The sequence below is a fragment of the Elephantulus edwardii genome, unplaced genomic scaffold (genome assembly GCF_000299155.1).
Source record: "Elephantulus edwardii isolate Elephantulus edwardi_28Jun2011 unplaced genomic scaffold, EleEdw1.0 scaffold00109, whole genome shotgun sequence".
In the NCBI taxonomy this organism is placed as follows: domain Eukaryota; kingdom Metazoa; phylum Chordata; class Mammalia; order Macroscelidea; family Macroscelididae; genus Elephantulus; species Elephantulus edwardii.
The window spans coordinates 3,959,066-3,976,524 of NW_006399859.1; the positions used below are offsets into that span (position 1 = coordinate 3,959,066).

Below are 17,459 nucleotides of genomic sequence, written 5' to 3' on the forward strand. Positions count from 1 at the left end.
GTGACAGAAATGGAGCTGGAGAGAGAATGATCGAATTTTGCACAATCAATGACTTATTCATAGCAAATATATTTTTTAAGAGACATAAACGCAGGTTATATACCTGGATTTCACCTGATGGTATGCATAGGAATCAGATTGATTACATCTGTGAAAGAAACACTGGAGAAAAAGGCTGGTAGCATACCTAATTTTAAATACCTTGAATGTGGAAAATGATTGCCTCCCCACAGCTGCTATTCTCTCACCCACAGGTCTGGGCTCATTCTAAACCCCAGTCTCTCTGCCGTTAGTTTCTGCTTTGAACTCCCTCTCACATCTACGTTTGCACATTCTTACAAACCTTTCAAGGTTGGAAATAAGTATGTGCTCTCTGCCCACCCTTTGGAAAATGAGACACAAACAAACATCTCCAGTCTTCTGGATGCTGTGGAATGTCAGAAAAGGGCCCGGGAGCCGAGTGCCGGCTCCACCCAATCCCTATGGGGAAAGTGGTTTGGACGAGAGTTCACTCTTCTGCTTTCTCAGTCCTACAGAGCAACACACCACCACCTCACTGCTGTCTTATTTCACTGCCCTACAGCTGATGTGGTCTGAGGCCTAGTCATTGGTCCGTGGAAAGAGATGCTGTGTGCTGCCTCCAGGTTCAGCCAACAAAAACCTACTCTGGACTCGTCTTTTCCTCCCCACCCCATCTGCTGGATGGACATAAAGAACTGGGGAGAGGACTTGTCAGCCCACAAGAAGGAATGAATCTGGGTGCTCACGTGACCATCTACTCAGCTTCCTGTCCAGTAGGAATATCTGGAATGAACCAGAAATAAAGCTCAGGATGCCAAGCCCTAAAGCCTTGGGCAGGAGTCAGTGGAAACAACTAGTGTGACAGACCAGACTTAACACTGAAGTCTCTTGCCATGCAGCTCTCAGCTCGAAAGACTCGTAAATAATCACCCAATTTCAAGTTGCTACCAACATAGTCTGTACGTTAACCTGCTGAGTTAAGTCACTGCATTAGCCCTGAACACTCTCTACTTCTCTGAGCTTATTTGGAGATTTCTTTATTTTGAAGTTTCTCTTCTACCCTGGAAAGTAGGATCCACCTCCTTAGATTGACCTTGACCACTTTTGAAAGCAGAGCTAATATGGTGCCTGGCACAGAAGCGAAGCCAAGTTTTCCTGGGAGTGGGATTCAGGATAAAATCTCCTTAGTTTTCTCTTCAAAACCTCTAAGAGCAGTGCTTGGTTCAGACTGCTATTTTTAAAAGTTCCAACCAATAAAACAAAGAATAGTGATGACTTCTTTTTTTTCCTAGTCAGGACACAACTGGGCGGGCGATGACATATGTTAGAGTCACAGTCAACTTATTCTTTTTTTTTTTTTCACTTCACAGGCAGCCTGCAGATCAAATAAGATGAACACCCCTTCCATTCTTCACCTGTCATTCATACAAGAAGATACACAGGACTGTGGAGAGACACAATGGGGTCCAGTCCTCCAGAGGTCCTCTCCCTTGTCTGACTCGGACTGTCACCCTTACCCGTGTAGAATTACAGTGCACTGTGGCCATGTCCCCAGGTGTTCGCTCAAAGAAGAGCTGCTAATCTAATGAAGTAAAATGAGATTCTGATCAGGCTCTAGTGCTCTAATCTGTCTCACTGCTAATCAATAGGCTGCCTCTCTGATGGCTGGAATCTACCAGCTGCTCTGAGAGAGAAAGATGGGCAGACCTCTCCTGTTTTAGGATTTTCAGCCTTGAAAACTTGAAAGAGGGCTGCTACGAGTTGGAACAGACAACAGCGCTGAATCTGAGTGTATGTTTACAAGTAAAACTGCATAGAAGTCATGACCCCAAGTTACTACACAGTTGAGTTCTATTGAATCACACTTGCAACACTCAGTTTTTGTAAAAAATACATCTTACCATTAATAAGGAGAAATGGGGGGTCAAGATTGGTGGACGATTTATCAACAATCTGCGTTATACAGATGACACAACCCTGCTTGCTGAAACCGAGGAGGACCTGAAGCACCTGCTGCAGAGGGTCAAGGACTGCAGCCTCCAATATGGACTGAGGCTCAATGTTAAGAAGACAAAGATTCTCACCACTGAACCAATTGGCAGCATCAGGGTGGATGGTGAAGAGATTGAGATTGTTCACAGCTTTAGTTTGCTTGGCTCCACAGTCAACACTCTTGGCACCAGTAGCCAGGAAATAAAAAGGCTCATTGCCATGGAAAAGTCTGCTGTTAGGGACCTCTCCAAAGTACTGAAGAGCAATAGTGTCTCTCTGGAGACTAAGGTGCATCTGATACAGGCCATGGCCTTCCCAATCATTTGTTATGCATCAGAGAGTTGGACAATGACCAAGGAGGAGAATTGATGCCTTTGAGCTGTGGTGCTGGTGAAGAGTATTGAGAGTACCATGGACTGCTAGGAAAACAAACAGATTCATCCTGGAAAGGGTTAAACCAGGTGGCTCCTTGGAGGCAAGGATTCTGAGGCTCCATCTAACATACTTTGGACATGTTGTAAGGAGAGACTGGTCCTTGGAGAAGGACATCATGCTTGGTAGGGTGGAGGGACAGCGCAGGAGGGGAAGGCCCTCTATGAGGTGGATTGATTCAGTGACTGGGATAATCGGGATGGGAGTGTCAGAGACAGTGCAATTGGCACAGGATAGAGCAGAGTTTAGGGCTGTTGTACATAGGGTCGCTATGAGTCGCAAGCGACTTGACGGCACATAACAACCACCACCACCACCACCATTAATAAAATGTACTGTGTACAGTTCTGCAGTATGTAATTTGAGGATGTTATCAGATGTTTACTCTTGATGAGTTACTATTTAAAATCTTGCTTTATAAAAATATTGCTTTATAACAGGCTCTGATCTAGTCTCCAATAAGGCTGGTGCTGGGAGTCATAACAGAGAAAGATGAGCAATGTCAATTCTAATGCCATCTGACGACCAAATGAGTGGGATGAGAGCATGTGGATCTTCTCCTCATTGTAAGTAACAGGCAAGGGCCGAAGCACCTACACTAATGTCAAGTAAGCAAAAGTGTCTCGCTTCAATAAAACCAGCAGCATTCCTGAAGAGACATGGAGAGACGGACTCACTTTCAGTTTACTAGGGTGGCTTCACAGAGATGAATCATTTTATGGCTAATAATAGAATCTTTCACTAAAAAGAAATACCAGTGAATGTCCGTTTCATAAGTATTTGATTTCTGAGTTATAACCTCAGAGAAATAGTGGACACCAAATTTTGATCAAAGAAGAGAAAAATCTAAGTTTTTTTCACCCAAAACCAAATTGACTGTTATCATCAGTTCCCTCCATCAAGTTTCCAAGGTTACAGCTCTTTAGGAGAGTAAATGGTACAGCTTTTGCCTGCAGACCTGCTGGCAGACTGGAGCTGAGAATATCTGATTAGCAGATTTATGTATATGCCCTTTGTCACCAGGGCTTCTGTTACCCAAGTAAATAAAAATTTTATCAATAATTGCCAACATGAATAGCCTATCTCCTCTCACATCAAGATGATTATAGATATTTTCCCATTCATTTATCTTGTTCAATCCTTAGGACAAGGCGGTCACTAATTATTTGAATTTGACATGGAAAGGAACAGAAATAAAGTCAGGTTAAGTGACTTGTCCAAGGCCAGTCTCACAGAACTGAAAGGACATGCATAATCCTATTAATGTTCATCAGAATCAACTCATAGCTGACCCTCCAGGGGGTTTTCAGTACATGGTACAGAAGGAGATTGTGTGAAGCAGTTGGTAGATTCAAACTGCTTATCTTTGAGTGGATGGTGCAAATCCTTATCCACAAGGTCATCTGAGCTCCTTGAGTTAAACATAGGGGCTTTCCAAAGAGCAAATGGCATTGTGCCAACTCATTCTTGTTTGAGCAGATTCTTAGGGGCCAAAGGTGTCATCTGAGCAGGGTTACCTGACAGAGAGACTTACAGAGAGTTGGAGTGAGAATTTCTCAGCAGTGGAGTGGAACCCACGGAGCCGTTGTGCGGTAACTTTGGTGAGGAAGGCAAAGAAGAATCCGTCATCTCCTCGATGTCTGAGTGCGAAGACGCTGACTTTGGAGATTTCTTCTTTCCGAAAGCTTGCTTGAAGGAGCTGCGTAACTGAATATATAAGACTGTCAGTCTGGCCAGGACTACAGACAGGCGTAGGGCTTGGCACAACGGAAACATGCAGATAAAGGAGCAATTAATCCTCCCCGTATTTCCCCCACCAGTGGAAAACGTCCCCAACAGCTCTCTCATATCAGTGCATTAGGGAAGAAGAGTTATCTGGTGTGGGCAGCTCAAAGGACTGGACCTGTGGTAACATTCCATGCCTACTCTGGGCTCAAGACTAGATGCCAAACAGCAAGACAGAGCCTAGCTCAGCAGATGGATGGAGGGAAGATGAGGTTACACGGCAACAAAGCGGGATGCCCAGACAACGGTGGCGGATGCAGATGAGATTAGTCGTATTGGTGGATGGGTTAGCTTGGCATCTGAGATTAAAGTTGGTCTCGCTTACCTCATTGACCTGCCAGAGAAAATGCAAGCAAAAATGGGGAAGGGGAAGGAAAAAAGACAATTTTTAACAGAGAAAGCCAGTGACAGGGAAAGCTCTGGACTGGTCAGACACAACATGGCTAATAACACCACACACAGAGGAGGCTTCTGGTAGGAATATGAATCTTTAAAAGCAGTAAGGCACCATCCTCCATCAGGAAAGGAAGGAAATAGCAGGTTGAGGAGTCCCTCACATCTAAATCCTTCCGGCTTCCTCTGGCTGGTTGAAATGGCTGCTCCTTCCCCCTATCTTAGCAGTCACCTCTCTGTACCTAATGAATTAATTTGGGATTGGGGAGGTGAGTGTGCTATTATTCTCAGCTCTAGTAGCTGCACTTGTTTTCCTGATAGCAACATGGTACATCTACTCTGACAGACCTACTAAGAAGTTCTTACAATCCTTGAATACAGAAAAGACAAAATAACAATAAATCGAGAACTAGACTTCTTGTAACTCAAGAAACGGATAAATTTATTCATTGTATTGGGGAAAAAGGAACTCGTATATCACAAATTCCCCAAATGACAAGATGGATCTAAAAATTCTACTAAGAATACAAAGAATCAAAGTTCAATGTCTTCTCTGAAAGCTGTGATAATAAGCATATATTTTCTAGACCCAAAACAATGTGTCATCTTGAATAAAGGTCTTTTGAAAATCAAGTTTTTTGAATGAAAGTCTTCCTCCTTCTGAAAATTATGTCCTGAGGGTTTTCTTGGCAGTTGATAAGTTCAGAAAACAGGTCATTCAAAAAAAAAATGGATGACATTTTTCTACCATTAACTGTCTCATTAGTAACAAACTACAAAGTTTAGAAGAGGAACCTAAATCTCATTTCTCTTTACTATTTTAATCAGATTTCTACAGAATGGTATAGACTTGGCAATCAAACCATCCACCTAAGTCTTTGCCATTACCTCTGGTAAAATATCAGGTAAAAGTGCAGATTGCAAAGATTAGATGGAATTAAACTCTGGGATTATCTGAAGAGACAAATTATTTATCTTCCCTGGTTTTGCTGGCAGCCAAGAATTGCCTAAAAGCAAAATAAATTCGTTTCCCCCGCCCCCACCCCCCGCCGAATCAAATAAGACTGAAAACAGCTATTTAGCAGAGAAAACAATTATTTCATGACTTTGATAATGAAATTGGACCATATTTATCAACTGTGTGTTAAAAATAGAACTATGAAATAATGCCACCTGTTTAGAAATAGCAGTTGAGTTGACAAAAATAATTAGTATTTTAAAAATTTAATCACAATAAAAAGAGGGTCACATTGGCATTTTAGCCTGCCTCCAATGCAAGTCATTAATAAAGTTGCTAAATCCTCAACTCTATCACTGAGACCTCGCCACCCATCCAAGAAAACACAAGATGATTGAAATGTATATGAAATGAATCAAGACATGAAAACTACTATGAAAACATAACCCTACTGACAGTGATAAATGGGACTCTTTGGACACTGGCCAACTTCTGATTGACTTGGGATAGTCTTGCACTGAGGATAAACAGTAGAACTTTAAAAAAAAGGGGGGGGGGGATTTCCCAGGAGAAAGGTAAAACTGTCCAAGATGACACATCACTGAAAACAAGTTCAAGTAGCCCTCTGGGATTATGGAACATAGAGAAGCAACTACAATTGAGACTAATTCCATTTTTAGACCAACCCCAGTTTACAATCACTCACTAATTCATAATATCTACACCATGAACTTTAATTTACAGGGCATGATCAAAAGATCTGCAGAGAAGGTTGGCTTGATGTTCTCTAGTAACCAGGTAAACACATGGATAAAATGTCGGATTAACTCTCACATGTAGAATGATTAACTTGTGATATGAAAGAAATACTTTGGAATGAACCTAGGAAAGCACTAAAAGTATTTTTGTTCTATTATCTAAAATCTGTGGCAAACCTACCATATAAGAAGAAAGAAACAATATGTGAATGGAAGACAAGTATTTCACATAGAGTTTCATGAAACAGAAAAATACAAGATATTGGATATTCTTTAGATCCTAGTGTTTGGCTGACAGAGCACTGTTTATCATGAAAATCTCTCCCCAGAAAATTTCCTTGCATCTATTCCCAAACATTCTAAAGTTAAAGGCTAGCCTTGGCAGCATCCGGGATCTTTCAGGGACACTGGTTCCAAGATGACTCAGTTAGGACCAAGAGAGTCATTGGTTGTCCACTTACCCAGTTCTTTCTCTTCTTTTTCTTGGAATCACTCTCTATGTTGCTGCCTACACTGGAGTGGCTGGTGGCACTGTTGATGCTGGAGACACTGTCAGAAGAGTGCTGCCTGCGGATGCGGAGGTCTGTAGTCTGGGAGGTACCGTTTCCTGGAGACCAAAGGCAGAAGCTATCAGGCGCTGACTTGAGTCCTTTGCTTTGTCCCAGGAAATGGGACAACCAACTCTTAAACTACCATATCTGAGTACTAGGGAGTATTTTGCACCTGACACATTACTTTTTGTTTACCTAGTATTAAGATGCTTATTAAGATGCTTCAGAAGGTGGGGAGTATTCCTTCTTGGCCAAATAACTGAGGTGTCTGTCTGTCCTCTGAAAAACCCAAATCAGAGGAGGCTTAAGGACAGTGGTCTCCAAAGCACAGCTCCTGTTGAATCAGTTCTGATTAATGATGACCCCATGGGCTGCAGAGCCGAACTGTGCTCTAGAGTGCTAAAGGAAGCTCTGAGAAGCTTACTGCGAGGTCTGTTTTCCTAAGTATCTCTGGGTATGTTCCTAACTACTAACTTTTCAGCTAGTAATCAAGTAAAGTATTGTTTGCACCATTCAACTCCTTCTTAAGTCTTAAACAGCACTAAAATGGTAATACAAATAATAGAAACCTTTGTTGTTTGTGTCTTTTTCCTTTGCACTCTATCTAAACTCCTGATGCACTAGCCTTCATGCAGTTCTTTGAGAACGTCAACTCAGCTCACAAGAACGTCACACATGTCAGTGCTTCTGCCCAGGAGGCTCCCTCCCTTAACTCTGCCAGTTCCTGCTAATCCTTCCCATTTCAACTCTTACCACCCCTCTTTCAGGAGGCTTGATAGCTAATATAACACTGACAACAGAAATAAAGTCTACACAATTATGCTGAAGGACTTAAGTTTTATGGTATAAGAACACTAACAGTCAAAGCTAAGGGAATGTTTACACACAGACTCAATCTTGTAGGATTAAAAGGGATGAGATGGGAGAGAGGGTGAATAAAAATTAATAGATTAGATGTTTGATTAGATAATATAATAAATTAGTCAATCAATTATAATTAATGCTATAAAATGAAATGTCTGAGTGAATGAATGAAAAGCCCATAGGATCTCTAAACTCTCATTTAAATAAAAATTTAAAACATTATCGTATTCCTCATGAGCCTAGTTTTTTGTTAGGGTTTTTTTTTTAATTTAAAAAAAAATTTTATTAGTTTAGTTTTTAAGGGTACTTGTAATAAAGTTAGATAGAGTTACATAACAGTCCCACTTCTGGACTTAAAATTGCTTATAATTCCATAGCCTTAGAAAGTGACTCATCCTCAAAATTCAGTATCTCCTCAGAATAAAGGTGGTGTTAGCTTGTTTGGATCCACAATCAACAGTCTTAACACCACCAGTCAGGAAATCAAAAGATGCATTGCACTGGGAAAATCTGCTGTGATGGACCTCTCCAGAGTACTGAAGAGCAATGATGTCAGTCTAGATACAAAGGTGTGCCTAATTCACGCCATCATCTTCCCAATTACTTGTTATGCTTCAGAGTTGGACAATAACTAAGATGACAGAAGAAGAATAGACGCTTTCGAGTTGTGGTGCTGGAGAAGAGTCTTGAACATACTATGGACTGCCAAGAAAACACATAGGTCTGTCTTGGAGAGGGTGAAACCAAGTCTCTCCTTGGAGGCTAGGATTTTGAAGCTTCGTCTCACATACTTGGGGCAAGTGGCCAGGAGATACTGGTCCTTGGAGAAGGACATCATGCTTGGAAGGGTGCATAGACAGTACAGGAGAGGAAGACCCCAGATGAGACAGATTGATTCAGTGACTGGGGCAATGGGGGTAGGTGTGTCAGAATTAGTGAGACTGGCTCAGGACAGGGAAGGGTTTAGAGCTTGTGTACACAGAGTGGTTATAAATCGCGGGTGACTCAATGACACATAACAACAAAAGCATACTATGACAGGTTTGGAAGCAGGAGTGACATCCGTTTCTTAAACATCATACCTCCAGAAACTCTATGAACTTTGAGAAATGTCTATAGTTGTAGAGGGGCTTCAGGCCTTTTGTTCATAGGGTCACTATGAGTTGTGCTCGACTCAAAGGTCATCAACAACCACAATAAGGACATAGTCATTAAATGCTTAAAACACCATAATGTTTAGAACATAGTAAGTGTTCCATAAATGACAGCTATTACTCTTCTATTGCTATTACTCTTCTTATCAGTAGGCAGGAAGTAAGTCACTCACAAATCCCCATTGTTTTATTTTTTTGTGGTTTTTTGTTGTTGTTTCTTTTTTTTTTTTTTTACTGTCTTTCTTTCTTCTAAATAAAAGTCAGAGACCTCTGGTGGCTTAGTGCCAAAACAAAGGCACATCATTTTAATCCACCACTTGCTCCACTGGAGAAAGATGGGCAATCTTCTGGGAGACTTTTAGTGCCTGTGAAAACCTGCCAGAGGGCCAGCTGAATGAGTTTCAACTCTATGGTCCAAAACAACAACAAATAAAGAGTTAGAATACACAGCTTGAATCAATTGACTCATAAACAATCTTTTAGGGCAAATAAGAGATGCACTCAGGTCAGTTCATGCAACATCAACATGCAAGTATCAAAGTGCCAGTGGAGTACTAGGGAGCTCTGGTGGTCTAGTGGTAAGGAGTTTTGCTGCCAATTCAAAGGCACATGGCTGAAATCTACCAGTTGCTCTGAGGGTAAAAGATAGGCATTCTCATCCTGTATGATTTACTGCTTCTGAAAACCTGCTGGAGGGTCAGCTATGAGTTAATTCCAACTCAGTGGTACCTAACAACAACAATAGAGGCTTTTTAAGGACCTGGTCAATAGAAATGTATTTCCTTCTATCTCTGATAAACTTCAGAGAAGAGGATGAGCTGTTATAATCATGTGCACTGAGACCAGAAGTAACCAAAACCAAACCATTTGCTTATCCAACTGGCTAGGAGTTGGACCCTCTAGTATGAAGGCTGTATATGCTGTTGCAGGTGAGCTCATAAGGGAAGGCAGATGGGTGTAACTGAAGTAGAGTTATGAACCAGTTCTTCCTGGTTCAGTAATGGCCGGTGAAGCAAAATCCGAAGAGATCTGAATTTGTAAAATGTAAATGCACTGCAATAATCACCAGAACAGAAAAAAATCAGAACTTGATATTCTGCTAGAAATTTAACCTCCCTCCTAAGAAGAGCAATGTGTGTGCTGTAGGTGAACCAAGTCTCTGGATCGGTAGAGTGAAAAACAGCGGTGCTCAGCTCAAAGATGGCAACTGACGGTGCTGCTCTGAATGTGTGTTGCTCCTCACAGCCCAGGTAATAATGCAGTCTCCCACATCAGGTCCTTGCAGGGACTCACTAGACCTCACCCAAGCCTCCCATTCCAGGGCTTTAACTTGACTTTTTTTTTCATCCTAGTTAACATTCTGGTACACTCACATTTTACAAATCTGGGCCTGTTCTAATCCCACTGTTATCAGTCATAGGTGAGCCAGATGAAAAGTCCAAGGTGGTTTTTATGACTTTACCTTTGCAGTTGAGCTCTGGTGTGTTAATTACTCCATTAATGGCAGCCTGGGCAGCTGCATTCTGTTTCTTAAGTAGCTCGATGGTTTTTCTTAACTCATTCAGTTCTGAATCCTGCAGGATAGGAAAAAAGTGGTGATCCTGAAATCATTCCGTACAGAGACTAAAGAACAATCTAGCTTCAACTGAGGAGGGCGGAAAATGAAGAAAGTCAGCAGAACATTTGTCTTATATGTGAAGGTGCATCAGGTTTTAGTGGACATAAATGAGCAGAAAAATAGAATGATTATGATTAAATTCCAACATTTCAAGAAGTATAGTAAAAGCCATACAATTATTGGAAATGAAAGAAAGCATTATTTTACAGTCTATTGTTAACACCGAGGTAGGAGGTGGGAAAAGCATCCTTTCTGCCTTACCTTTTGCTCAGCTGTCATGGTCAAACTTTGGAGCCTGATGGTCATGTTTCCAAGACTCTGTTCAAAGGCCGCCACAAGATGAGCCTGGAGGTGAAAGACAGGAGTTACCTTACCTTGTGAGACAAGAGTACCTAAGAGGTGCTAGATCTTCAGGACTGAAACAGACATCGTCATGGGTCACTTGATCTAGCTCCTACTTCTTCAGCCCCCTCTAGAATCCCGCCCTACCACTCTTTGGGGTCCAGATGCTCTAATCTTTCACTCTCTCAAACACTGTGCTCCTTCCTATCATACAGCCCTTGTGCGCGTTTCCTTCTTCTGGAATGCTCTCCCCCACACACACTCACTCTCAAACATCCTTCTCAAGAGAACATAGCTCCTGATCCATGACAAACCCAGTCTGGGCTGGTTCCACAGTCACAATGCATTAGTGATATATCCTTTGCGGTAAAACAGTTAAAAATACACAGTCTTGTGATTGCTGATTTATATCCTCCAGTACACTGTTGGACAAGTTTTGTTCACTAAGGGCCAAATTCATAGTAGAGGCTCATACTGAACCTATTTGGGGAACAATAGGCCAAACTGGTTAGCATACTGTGTCTGTTAGAATCATAGTTAATGAAAAGCCACAGAAAGGCCCATCTGCTACCTCCTTGGAGAATCCCTCCCCACTTCCCTAAGGGAGTGAAGATTTTCCCCAGGCTCCTCTGCACTGTTACACACCTCTGCTAGAATACAACTCCAGATGCTCCATTGTTTTATATACTATTAAGAAAGGAAGCATGTTGCCAATTATAATTACAAGATGCGTCCAGTATTTAGCTGCATTTAATTTTTAAATTGTGTATTTCATAATTGTGAAATGTGATGGAGACTGAGATATGGTGTTTTCTTGCCTATACCTTGATGTCCAAGCACCATGCCTGCCTAGGACATAGAGAAGTAGTAAAACACTGGTTGACTAAATAAGGATCCTGACCACATTGTTAAAACCAAGAATAGAGGATGGCTACCTTTTCAAACACTTATGCTAAGAAATTTTTAAGAGATCACACTCAAAGATCCAGCCAAGTTATTCTAATCCCCAACTTCTATTTGTAGAAATGGCACTGGAGCAGGAGATGAGGTGAACTGCTAACTGAGGGACAGATGGTGACTAGTGAAACCATATCTATCTTTCTCACTTTGATATTTACAGTGCTGGCACAAAGTAGCCACTAAGTAAATGAGTGCAAGCTGAACGAATAAAAAACGGAAAAGAAAAAGCGCTTAGCATAGGGAAGCAGTACTAGTTGTACAAGTGCTAAGTGCTGAACTTCTAACCAGAAGGGTGGCAGTTCAAACCTACCCAGGGACTGAGGGGAACGATCTGGAGCTCTGCTCCTGTAAAGACCATCGCCCAGGAAACCCTATGGGGCAGTTCAACAGTGTCACATGGGGTCTCTATGGATCAAAATCATCTTGGCAGCACCCAGCAACAGCAACACTGACGACAATAACAGCACTGGGCAAGACAACAGAAGGTCCTCATTTCTAATCCTAGTTCTCGTGATTATCCATAATTCTGAGCAAATCACCTAATCCAATTGGCCTTGGGGACAAATGTTCTTTCTTTTTTCTCCCCAGATTACTAGAAGTATTCACTAAACTGATACGGCTGAAAATGCTGTATAAACCTGTAATGAACTGCCAAATGCAGGACTGAGTGGATACTGTGGAACTCTAGTGGCTTAGTGGCGAGAAATTTCACCAACACAAGGGTACGTGGTTTAAACCACTAGCTACGTGGTGGGAGAAAAATGGGCAATCTCTTCCCCTCCGATAAACTAGTAAGGAACTGCCTTATGAATAAGCATTATAAAAGAAGGTAAAAAGAAGAGGTTTGAGAAAAAAAAAATGGTAATAGCAATTATAAGATATGTGTTGGATTTTACACAGTGACTGGGTTAATGCAAGCAGGTGTGTCAGAGACAGTGAGACTGGCTCAGGATAGGAAAGGTACCGCTCACAGGGTCGCTATGAGTCATAGCCGACTCAATGGGCATATAACAACAATCACATAAAATGTCTTGCCCAAAAATACGTTTTAGTGAGATTAAATGGGAGTTTAAGGGAAAAGGCAGGTAGACACACAAAGGGATGCAGGAGGATAAGAAAAACTGGGGAAGAGAATCCTTTGGAGAACAGCAATTTCGAGCCTGCTGTAATATTTTGAGGACAGGACAGATGGTGTCTGTAGTGAAGAGTAAGAGAAAGATGAGAACAGGGTTGAAGAGAAGCTTTTGTCCTGGGCTATCAGGAGGCTCAGTGGACAAACTTCAATGTAAGGAGAGTGAAATGGGTCTACTATTAGATTTCATCAACTAGGGCGTAACTAAGTGGAAACTACCTCTTCTAGAATCAACTGTTGAGTCTTCTGTCCGGCAGCCATAGGAGCTGGCAAGGAGCAGGACAAGTTGTGACAGAAATGTTAAGAAGAAATGCATATCCTCCCCCTATTAGAATTTGAGAAAAAGCCTCTGTATTTTAAACTAAAGAGAAATGCTTTTGTCCACCCTGCAGAATGTAGCAAAAGCAAAGTCAATCAACTGAAGATGGTCCTATGTACAGCGGGGAAGGAAATGGGTCAGGATATGGGGATGTAAAAGAATGACTACTATCTTTGTATTTCAGAAAGAAAAAAATTACCAAGAAGCTTGAATGACTAAATTTCTATTTATTTCCATCTTGTGCTTGTTTGCCACCCACACATGATCGAGCTCTCAGGTTTTCTATTCCCATTAAAAGTAAAAACAAAAACTTGGCCTCATGAAGTCTGTAATTGAGGAAGTGTTTTTGTAAGCTCTACGAGAAACCAGACTTACTCTGAAGAGCCAGCCAGTTCAGAGCAGAGGGTCTCATTCTGCTTGGCTAACTTGAGGACCGTTTTTATGTCATGAGTGCAACTACAAAAATATGGGCTGGGCTGGTGATTCCAAGCCGGTGCAGAGCCACACAACTGACCTTCTCATCAATCACCATTCTCACATTCCCAGGGAAAACAAACATGAGTGGTACAAAAACACCCAGAGAAGGTGGCTTTGAGTAGTTTGTCCTAGAAAAACAAACACAGCTTGGCCTGTGAGAAAGATGACAGACAATAAAACATGCTGGCCCTGCCTGTAGAGTGTGGTAAGACTAAATATTGACTTTAAAACAATACCTGATTCAATGGCTTTCGTGGGGAGCAAAAACTCACTTTGCTAATAATGGAAGGGCTCCCATTTTGACCCTTCTGGAATAGAGAATGGACTTCCAAAAGGCCTCACGGGGGTCTGGCTCATTGTAATAATTAACCTAGGCTCATTTATAAGCCAGTCAATAATGTTGGTGATTCAGAAGGAGGTTATTATTCTAAACTAGGACAGAACTTTAGAATCACTTGGAAGGCAGTTGGGGTTGTGTGGACTTGACTCATCAGACCTTAACTCAGTGGGACTGAGGCGGGTCACAGAGTTTCATTTATGTATTTGGCTACTTAGATGATGCATCTATTCACAGAAGAAAATACCCCTTAGGATCTAAGCCTCAAAGTTCAGTTCTCATATCAGTTCCCGATATGTTTTCAGAAACATTACTGGTGGTGGAAGAGGTTAAAAAAAATAAAGTATTATAAATAAGCAGGGGTCAAGTATGGCATGGTTTGGTTTGGTGGTTTGTTGTGTGTTTTTTTACATTTTATATATTTTATTATTGGTTTGCTTACAAAGTTTATTTACATTGTGTTTCACACTATTTTTCATTCACGTTGGTTTTGAAGGAAAAAAATAAAATCAGAGCTCCAAAATACGATACATATCAAGAGACTGAACAATGATGACATTAGCTAGCACTTGAGCTACTCACTAAGGTCAAGCATAGCGCTAGGAACTTTATATGCGTATTTTAAAGAGAATTACTTTCCATGAATGGGTCTATTGCTAGTTGATTCCTGATCCATTAATCACATGTAATAGGAGAGAACCGCCCCGGAGGGCTTCCAAGGCTGGGCGCCTGACAGAAGCAGACTGCACGTCTTTCTCCTGTGAATTGGCTGATGAGTTCAAATGCTGACCTTTCTAGTTAGCACTAAGTGCTTAACCTCTCTCCGTTCTACCTCCCTGAGTGGACGCAGGTTCAAGCTGCATCCTGGCCAGCTGCTGTTGAGATGATTCTGACTGATCGCAACCCAGGTACATCAAAAACTGACTACCCCACAGGGCCTCCAGGAGCCCGTTTTCAGGAAGTACCTTGTCAGGTCTTTCTTCTAAATAGATTCAAATCCCTAACCTTTCGGTTAGCAAGTGAGCCTGTTGATCATTTACACCACCAAGGAATCCAAAAATTGGGAGTTTACCTGGATGAAAACTCCAGGTAAATGACTAATCCTGAGAACTGACTCCATTTTCTGGTTAAAGAAAGATAATCCTAAAAATCCAAAATCTCTATAAATGTTCATTGAAATTAAAAAATAAAAATATAAAGCCACTGACCTAGCTGTTGGGGGGGAAAAAAACAAACCCAAAACAAAAACTAATGAGTAACTAATTCAGTCTATGGTCTTCTCAATTATCTGCTGTGCATCTAAAAGTTGGTCAACAAGGATTATGGAGAATAATTGGTGATTATGAAGATTACTGAATTTCCTTTTGACTGCCAAAAGAAGAAATAAAGATATCATAGAGGAAAACAAAACAAAACAAAAACAAAAATAAAAAGCCATTATTTTAACAAAACTGCAAAGTGAAGCAGGATCATTTATTTCTTTATGTCAGAAGCACGCACACACATACACACACACACTCTTATCTATAGAAACTCAGATTTATCTATGGAAACTCAGTCTCTGGCCTCAGAGACCCTCAGCACCGCCTGACACGCCTGACACGTTGAGCTCCACCTTCTAAGCATCAGTCCCGCCCTCTGCAGACCTCTGCCTGCACTCTGAATCCTCTGTCCAGGATCTCTGTAAAGAGCTGATCTGACCACCTCACTACTCTGCTGAAACTCCCTGATATTTACTAACTTCAGGTGAAAGCACAAACTCTCAGTCTGTCCCTTTCCTTTCTTCATTGCTGCCTGCTTTCTTCTCTCCACCTTCCTTCTTTGCCCTCATTCTAACCTGGGATTCTAATTACCCAAAGCTGCTTATCATTTCTAACTGCACCAGTATCTTTCACACTGGGCCTGTGCACACTGTTTTCTTTGATTAAAATGACAGGACACTGTCTTCCCCACACATTCTTCCTCTACACAGTACTCATCAGAGCCCCGCCTGACGCCTCCCTTGCTGGAGAGACTTCCTCCCCTCTCCTCTAAGGCAGTGTTAGGTGGGTGCTCTGCCTATATAGTCCCTCAACCTCCTCCCTTCGTCTCTATCATAACAGTTAACGTGTCCCAGCAGATTTGCTTGCTTTGTCTCTCTGCTCGACGGGAGACGGAATGCTAAGACAACAGTGACTGTGACTGCTGTGCTGTTGAACCTCCAATGCCCAGGGCACGGCTGGCACATAAACAGTTGCTGAATTGAACGCTGGTTGGCAGTGCTTCCTGAACATGTGATGTTGAGCATTATAATCACAGAGCAGCTGGCTATTGTGGAAACCTGGGTTTCTTTCCTCCTCCTCTTTTAATTTTTTTTCTCTCATGCCCCACTAAGATAAAAGTTCCAGACTGATCCCATTATAACCCTAACAGGTCCCTGCCATTTTAAAGACAAGCAAATGACTTGCCCAAATTCCCTGAGTGGGCCCCTGGGAGAGCTGACATTCACCCAGGCTCTGAAGCCCCTACTCATTGAATTGTGGTGCTGGCAAAGAGTAGAAAATACTCCATGGATTGTCAAAAGAAATAACAAATCTGTTTTGGAAGAAGTGCAACCAGGGCGCACCTCAGAGGCAAGGATAGTGAAACATTGTGTCACATATTTCGGGCATGTTATTAGCAGAAGCTAATTCTCAGAAAATGATAACAGTACTGGGGGGAAATCGAACAAGAGGAACACCTTTCATGAGGTGGATGGACACAGTGACTACAATAGGGGGTTTCAGCATAGCAAAGATTATGAGGACGGCGTAGGACAGGGCAAGATTCCAATTCTGTTGTTGGCAGGGATGTTATGAGCAGTAGCAGACTTGACCCTTAACAACATACAAACATCTAGGATGTCCAGAGGCAGCAGGTGATTAAGACAAGCGGTCACTACGCCGCGGCTGTACTTACATTTGCTGTCAGCTGAGTGGTCAGAGCTGAAACCTTTTCCTGGGAGGCATCCAGCTCCCGTCGGAGTTTGCGAATCTAAAGATGAAGAGGTCAGAGTTAACTTTTTTTGAGAATCCATTCTCAGGTCCGGCTGCGTAATAAAATAGGATAGTAGTGAAAGCAGGAATCCAATTAGTAAACTATTCCTTACCTCTGACTGGCACTTTTCTTCTGGCTGTAAAGAAAATAAAAGAAAAATTAGCCCCTCTGAGTAACAAACTATAGTCCAAACCATAGAACTAGCAATCTTCTCTAGTTTATTTCTCTAGCTAAATTGGTTTAAATCACTTTACCAGTCAGAAAGAGTCAAATACAAATAGCATAGTATTAGAAGATACAATGTTTCTTGGTTGTGAGGAACCACCCTATTTCCTAGTGTGAGGAGACCGG

The 17,459-nt window shown here is 41.8% G+C and overlaps 1 protein-coding gene across 3 annotated transcripts in view; it reads right to left on the reverse strand.

The window, feature by feature from the left end:
* The window catches only part of NAV2 (neuron navigator 2), a 948,472-nt gene that overhangs the window by 38,401 nt on the left and 892,612 nt on the right, over window positions 1–17,459 (reverse strand). For 2 of the 3 annotated variants that reach the window (XM_006892015.1, XM_006892014.1), the window contains exons 21-26: window positions 17,221–17,244; window positions 17,031–17,105; window positions 10,788–10,871; window positions 10,371–10,482; window positions 6,801–6,946; window positions 3,980–4,152 (exon numbers count right to left, since the gene is read on the reverse strand). In XM_006892015.1, coding sequence (XP_006892077.1) covers window positions 3,980–4,152; window positions 6,801–6,946; window positions 10,371–10,482; window positions 10,788–10,871; window positions 17,031–17,105; window positions 17,221–17,244 — 614 coding nt within the window. Of the gene's footprint in view, window positions 1–3,979; window positions 4,153–4,555; window positions 4,565–6,800; window positions 6,947–10,370; window positions 10,483–10,787; window positions 10,872–17,030; window positions 17,106–17,220; window positions 17,245–17,459 lie in introns of all 3 variants that reach the window. The other variant, XM_006892013.1, reaches the window with a different exon arrangement.